Below are 6,632 nucleotides of genomic sequence, written 5' to 3' on the forward strand. Positions count from 1 at the left end.
TGAACGTATGTGAGTATGTCCATGCATTTAAAAGTGCAACAGTTTGTGCACATCCCTCCACATGTACCGTGAGTATCTTAAATTCATTGTGCAAATTAATTGACTCATGCAAGTTTTGTTGTTTCAGACCAATATGACCATTAACTCCCCATTTTATTATTTTATTATTTTACATCTTTTCTTAATCTAACAGCAAGACATTAATCTCCGATCACAAAATTAAACACCAAAATTGAACAAAAAAACAGGAATTTCCCCTGAGGTTTGATGACCTCTGATTTACATAGCAGAAACATAGGAGGGATTGATCTGAGCGGAGAGAGGGAACAAAGAGGAGAAGGATCAAGAACACGAAAAAAGGGACGAATCAAGATAGAGAAAGAACTGGAGAAGCCATTTCCGACGTTGCATGTCGTTAATTACAATGGCAGAAACCAGGTGCAAACAACTACATTGTCATGATCAGTACGTTGATAATTATTGTGTAAAGAAACAATCAAATCCAAGAAGGGATGTTTAATTTTTTTATGCATAAACATTGAAACCGACAAAAAGTCTAGGAACAAATTAAATTTATAAATTCATGATCGTCCTTACATTTACATCTGCGCGACATGAAGGCATGGGAGGCAACCGTGAGGAAAACACACGCTGCAAGACGACAAGCTAGCAATATCTTCAGTTCATCCCCCGTTGCAAACATGGATGAAGAAGATGAGATTCATGCTGCAGGAGAGGTGTTTCATGCTGAACGTTATCTCCCAAACGGAGATTACTACACAGGTCACTGGTTGGATAACTTTCCTCATGGTTTTGGCAAATACTGGTGGACCGATGGATGCATGTATGTGGGAGACTGGTATCGTGGAAAAACCATGGGAAAAGGCACCTTCAGTTGGCCTTCAGGAGCCAACTATCAAGGCGAATTTAAAAGCGGGTATATGGATGGAGAAGGGATCTATACAGGGCCAAATGGAGATACTTATAAAGGGTCATGGGTTATGAACTTGAAACATGGACATGGGGTGAAGGAATACACTAATGGGGATATATATGATGGGGAATGGTGTGGAGGGTTACAAGAAGGAAATGGTAAGTATCAATGGAAAGATGGGAATTGCTACGATGGAGAATGGAAGAATGGAATGATGTCTGGAATGGGAAAACTGGTTTGGAGTAACGGGAACACGTTTGAGGGGTTATGGGATGATGGCATACCGAGTGGGCATGGGAGATTCAAGTGGGCTGATGGGAGTTTTTATGAAGGTAATTGGAGTAAGGATGCTGCAGAGCAAAATGGTGATTATCATCCATCTGATGATAATTCTAAAGATGAACATAAAGACTGGTCTCAAGAACAAGTTTATGAAGTTGATCTTAAGGAATGTGAAATATGTCCTCTTGATAAGGTCCCGATCTTGCCATCTCACAAGAAACTAGCAGTTTGGAGATCGACAAAGGGCAGCAGTAGCACTGCTAGTACTAGTGACACTGCACCTAGGTCCAGACGAATGTCCATTGATGGAAGCAGCTTCGATGTGAGTACTGTTGAAGAAGCAAATTTAAAGGCAAGAGATGATACGTCATTTTCATCACCATCACCTAGTAATTCGTCAGTAGAAGCAAGTCCAATACAAATCCCCAAAGTCGTAAAGAAACAAGGAGATATCATATCCAAAGGACATAAGAACTATGAACTGATGCTCAATTTGCAACTAGGAATCAGGTTATATTTTGAAGTCTTGTGCTTTATTATTTATTTCCTCTTTTCAGCCTTTCATGGTTTGGATTAATCTGATGAAAATGATGTTGCATGTAGGCATTCGGTAGGAAGACCGGGTCCCACTCCCTCATTAGACTTAAAGCCATCAGCTTTCAATCCAAAGGAGAAGGTATGGACGAGATTCCCACCAGAGGGATCCAAATACACCCCTCCACACCAATCTTGTGAATTCAAATGGAAGGATTACTGCCCATTGGTCTTCAGGTAACGTACAATAAATAATTTTACTTCTTTTTACTTAAATTTTCCTTTTGTATATATATATCCAGACATAAACATATCATTTCGATGTTATATATGTACTCGTATAGGACATTAAGGATGTTGTTTAAGGTAGATGCAGCTGAATATATGCTATCTATGTGTGGGAATGATTCCCTTCGAGAGCTCTCCTCACCAGGGAAGAGTGGAAGCTTCTTCTACCTGAGTTATGATGATCGGTACATGATCAAGACCATCAAAAAAGCTGAAGTCAAAGTGAGATTCGTATTTCCAATAAGATGAACAATGTTGATCAACTTTCACTTCCATTTTTGGATTAATTAACAAATGTGGATCATTAATTAATTAGGTGATTCTAAGGATGCTTTCTGCTTACTTCAATCATTTCCGACAATACGAAAACACTTTATTGACAAAATTCTTTGGACTGCATTGTGTGAGGTTAACTGGTGCTGCTCAAAGGAAGGTATGATCCAACACCAATGAGTCAATGACTTATATCTTGGGATGCTATATATTAGGTGTTGAAATATATTATTAATAATAAGTTAAATAACGTAGGTACGTTTCATTATTATGGGAAATCTTTTCTGCACGAATCACACCATTCATAGACGCTTCGACTTAAAAGGGTCTTCCCTTGGTCGCCTTACGGATAAGCCCGAGTCGGAAATAGAGGCAACCACTATACTTAAAGATCTTGATCTCAAGTACTTTTTCCGATTACCAAAAACATGGAACGAAGAATTCAGAAGGTACGAAATACAACAAAATTAATGCGCCATTGTTAAAATTTTAAAAAGTTTTAGAATTTGTTCATGGATAGATATCATTGATAAAATGTATGTACAGGCAAATAGAGAAGGACAGTGATTTCCTGGAGCAGGAGAGAATAATGGATTATAGTCTCTTGGTTGGTCTTCACTTCAGAGAACCGTCGCACTTAACACCTGTTGGTAATCACTCTTCTCCTTTTCACTTCAATAGAATTCGGGTTTGGAGCTCCATATCATGTTTGTTTAATTATCATATATCTTTCAACTTGTTTAATTTGCAGGTGATGGCACAGTAGAGGACTCATATTCTGTGGCTGATATGGACAAACTTCTTTCAGACCCATCTGGGTAAAACAATTGGTTTTATTTAAATTAACATGTTAGTTTAAGTAATAGATTTAGGTTTGCACATTGAGTTTGCTTAATTCCGTGTATAATTGCAGACACCAGTTGGGAATTGGCATGCAAGCACGAATTGAAAAGATGGAGAGGACGATAGAGACAGAACTGATAGGGGAAGCAACCGGGGAGTGTTATGATGTTGTAATGTTTTTCGGAATCATAGACATACTTCAAGACTATGACATTACCAAGAAACTCGAGCATGCTTACAAGTCCATGCATTACGACCCTACCTCAATATCAGCTGTTGATCCCCGACAATATGCCAAACGTTTTCATGATTTTATACTCACGATTTTCAAGGAAGATGATCAATAGAAAGGAAAAATTAAGAATCTTTGTACAGATATACGTCTTGTCTATTTCTCTAAATCATATTACGTACTTACCCAAGGCAGGCAGAAGGAGTACCATGTAGAATTAAGTAGCTTCTTTAGTTTCTATAGTGTACAATGTGTTGCCATCTAAGTACTTGTTTGTTGTACAATCCATTTCATGAACAATTCAGTATTTTTTTCGGAAACAATTATGTACATGTGAATTTTTGGTGTAGAAATAAATTAAATGACTTTGCAAGGAATAATTTGCCACGTTCTTTGAGCCAAGACGCTACTACACTTGCACATGTTGTACAATATGGTGTGTCTATTGACATTGACACCAACCATGGCACACCATGATTGTTGTCAACTTAATTTAGTGTCATCACTCATTTTGGTGTGATTGGAATTTATAATACCAAAGGATCAAATTGTGATCTAATGCAAGTCAGCTCGTGTCAAGTGCATACTTGTATAAATTGAGTTTGATCTCAAACACGACGAAATTAACACAGGTCAAAAGGGTCACGCCAAGACGTGCAATTTACCCCAACCTACATGGACGATTTATGTAATTTAGTCAATGTTTCATTTACTTTTCCAAATTATAGAAAATAGTATTTATTATAAATCTCACTAGTTTCATACACAATGCCAAGTAGTACTTCCCTCATGCCCATATCAAAAAACTACAGAAAATATATATTAAAAAAAGGATCGAATACAACAGTTGCATCATGTTCATACAGACTTATAAATATGGTATAACACAACAGACCAATTATACCATACCCATAGAACAATATGATACATCATTATATTTCGATACCAAAAACCCTATTTTACAACAGCCACGTTATTTCTTCAAAACCAAAAAGCTTCGGTTTCATTTAGACTTCAACACCTATCCTTTCAGCAATCTACATTAGCAAATAAACCATTTCATACATACGTATTATAATGTTTGATTTTATATATAAGTCGTTAAGAACTAAATAACCATAAAATACAAGAATAAAATTGACATTTTGTTACATACCTCCTTAAAGGAATGGACATCGCTTCCCCAAAGCCAAGCATCACAGCCCGCATCTCGGGCACCCCATATATCGTTTCTACGGTCATCGCCTACGTGGACGGCATCTTCCGGTTCTACCCCTAATAACTCACATGCTTTTAGAAATATCATAGGATTTGGTTTCTCTGCTGCAACCTATAGAACAAAAGCCATTATTAATATCTCAGTTCATTAAGACCCCGTTTGGTATGGAGGACTGGACTGGAACAGACAGGACAAGACAAGACAGAACATATTATACTGTGTTTTGCCTGCATTGGGACGTGGACACAGACTGATTGCACCGACTGATGTCAATGGGACAAAAATTGGAACTCTCTGTCCCTATCATTAAAGATAGTCCTACAAAGTTTGTCTAGTCCTATCCTGTGTAACAAATGGGGCCCACCACCAACAGAAGTTAATTAAATATGTCACTTACTTCAGCTGAAACAGCCAAGGCATCGAACCAGTGATCACATTTTAGGGCACGCAGAAGAGGTCTTAAACGTGTGTCAAAGTTCGAAACAATTGCCAATTTTACACCGGCTTTTTTCAGAGCTTTGAACACCTTCTCAGCATTTGGATCACAGAGATGCCATGCCTTTTGATGAGAAACAAATCATTGTTAGATGTATAATTGCAGTGTGTATGTATATGATAAAATGAAATGTACCTTTTCAGTGGTGTAATAATTATAAAGCTCCTCGAAGTATTGAGAGTTAGAACAGCCTGTTGATGAACTAACTATATGTTGCCAGAAAGGTCTTCCATCATCTACGTATCTGTGTGTTTGTGAAGCAAAGTAAGTCTATCACTTCCATCTTGAGCATTAAATGCTTAACAGAAATTGGGTTGTTTAATTTCTTTACACTGATTTCATTCTATATTTTACTCCGTTGAATCTTGTTGCTTCATTAAATCAAGAGCCATCGCCATTAATTCTTGATGGTTTACGAGAATCAACAAAATCTTATCTCATAGTTTTGGGCTCATTTGATCAGTAAATAATTTTTCCATTGACGGTTTTAACTATTAAATAAACTTTTAGCATCAAAATGCAAATTTAGTAAATGTACAGAAATCAATAAATGCTAAAAGGTTACCTGAGACGAGATCTGCCCCATGGTTGCTCATATGCTCTCCTGTATCTCTTCAGAATCTCATCTTCACTAAATTCCACTCCGTATTTCTCCCCAATCTGCCTATAAATCTACAATTACAACCAAATTCAGTGGATCCTCGTAAAATGAAGAACAAATTAACGGTTTCCCAAAAAAATAACGAGAATCGAGCAAATTATCAATTAAATCGACACATCGATCCTACGAATTTGAATTTCGGATGATACACACGGAGACTGACCTGAGCCATGGGCTGAGAAGGGATAACGAGGGTGCCAACGGCGTCCACCAACAGTGCTTTATGAGTGATTCCACCATGGAGCGTTTTTCTGTAATTTTCGTAATCTTTCAAACCGAATAACCGAGAATCCGCCTCTGATTCAAGGGAAGCCACTGCCGAAGAGTACGAGCTGTACCCCGAACCCAAACCCAAAAACGTGGTTACGCGATTCGTTGATACAACGCCATTAGAGGAGAAGAGGCGAGTGAATGTTGTCATGCGAGACGCCATTAGAGGGTTAATTAATATTCACCGAGCTTCATTTGAGTTCAGACATCACGGCGTAGAAATTGATCGTGGGTATGAAGATGATTTCCAAGAGATGCAATTTGGTTCTTGGCCTAATTTTTTTGTTCGCTTTGATTCAAGTTAAATGGAGCTGTGGTTTAGAAAGGAGGAGAGATAGGTGAATAACTGTTGCATAAATGACCGTTGACCCCTTTGTGATTGCGATTTTTAACCATTATACCCCACAATTTTATTTTTTATTTTTTGTAGTACATAACAATTAACAAGGTATTGAAAGTTTAAAATTTAAATAATGACAAGACTTTACTTTATACACGAGAGGGCTCCTAGTTTCCCTCCACCTTACCACCATCTGCCCTTCCACATCAAAGTCGTATACTCCCCAGGGTGATTCCGTGGGAAGAAGATCTATAAAAAAG

The 6,632-nt window shown here is 37.7% G+C and overlaps 2 protein-coding genes across 2 annotated transcripts; one reads left to right on the top strand and one right to left on the bottom strand.

Moving 5' to 3' along the window:
* Positions 1 to 219: 219 nt before the first annotated feature.
* LOC145072237 (phosphatidylinositol 4-phosphate 5-kinase 6-like) lies at positions 220 to 3,757 on the top strand. The gene is made up of 8 exons (XM_079018632.1): positions 220 to 1,726; positions 1,820 to 1,987; positions 2,095 to 2,260; positions 2,355 to 2,471; positions 2,567 to 2,760; positions 2,858 to 2,961; positions 3,063 to 3,129; positions 3,225 to 3,757. The coding sequence occupies exons 1-8, from the start codon at positions 615 to 617 to the stop codon at positions 3,499 to 3,501; spliced, it is 2,205 nt and encodes a 734-aa protein (XP_078874758.1). The 5' UTR covers positions 220 to 614; the 3' UTR covers positions 3,502 to 3,757.
* A 425-nt stretch (positions 3,758 to 4,182) lies between these two features.
* Positions 4,183 to 6,351, bottom strand: LOC145072238 (Haloacid dehalogenase-like hydrolase (HAD) superfamily protein). The gene is made up of 6 exons (XM_079018633.1): positions 5,926 to 6,351; positions 5,667 to 5,773; positions 5,237 to 5,345; positions 5,003 to 5,164; positions 4,543 to 4,716; positions 4,183 to 4,423 (listed from the first exon to the last, which is right to left on the bottom strand). The coding sequence occupies exons 1-6, from the start codon at positions 6,193 to 6,195 to the stop codon at positions 4,394 to 4,396; spliced, it is 852 nt and encodes a 283-aa protein (XP_078874759.1). The 5' UTR covers positions 6,196 to 6,351; the 3' UTR covers positions 4,183 to 4,393.
* Between the last annotated feature and the right edge of the window lie 281 nt (positions 6,352 to 6,632).

Source organism: Lactuca serriola, chromosome 9 (assembly GCF_051521515.1).
Source record: "Lactuca serriola cultivar US96UC23 chromosome 9, Lser_US96UC23_V15, whole genome shotgun sequence".
NCBI classification, from domain to species: domain Eukaryota; kingdom Viridiplantae; phylum Streptophyta; class Magnoliopsida; order Asterales; family Asteraceae; genus Lactuca; species Lactuca serriola.

Bases quoted from the DNA above. Each gene is read 5' to 3' on its own strand.
- LOC145072237 (XM_079018632.1), top strand. From the start codon at position 615: ATGAAGGCATGGGAGGCAACCGTGAGGAAAACACACGCTGCAAGACGA. The intron at 2,761-2,857 runs GTACGAAATACA...ATGTATGTACAG, and splicing joins TGGAACGAAGAATTCAGAAG to GCAAATAGAGAAGGACAGTG. The intron at 2,962-3,062 runs GTAATCACTCTT...TTTAATTTGCAG, and splicing joins GTCGCACTTAACACCTGTTG to GTGATGGCACAGTAGAGGAC.
- LOC145072238 (XM_079018633.1), bottom strand. From the start codon at position 6,195: ATGGCGTCTCGCATGACAACATTCACTCGCCTCTTCTCCTCTAATGGC. The intron at 4,717-5,002 runs GTAAGTGACATA...TTTGTTCTATAG, and splicing joins CCTTGGCTGTTTCAGCTGAA to GTTGCAGCAGAGAAACCAAA. The intron at 4,424-4,542 runs GTATGTAACAAA...TTGCTAATGTAG, and splicing joins ATGTCCATTCCTTTAAGGAG to ATTGCTGAAAGGATAGGTGT.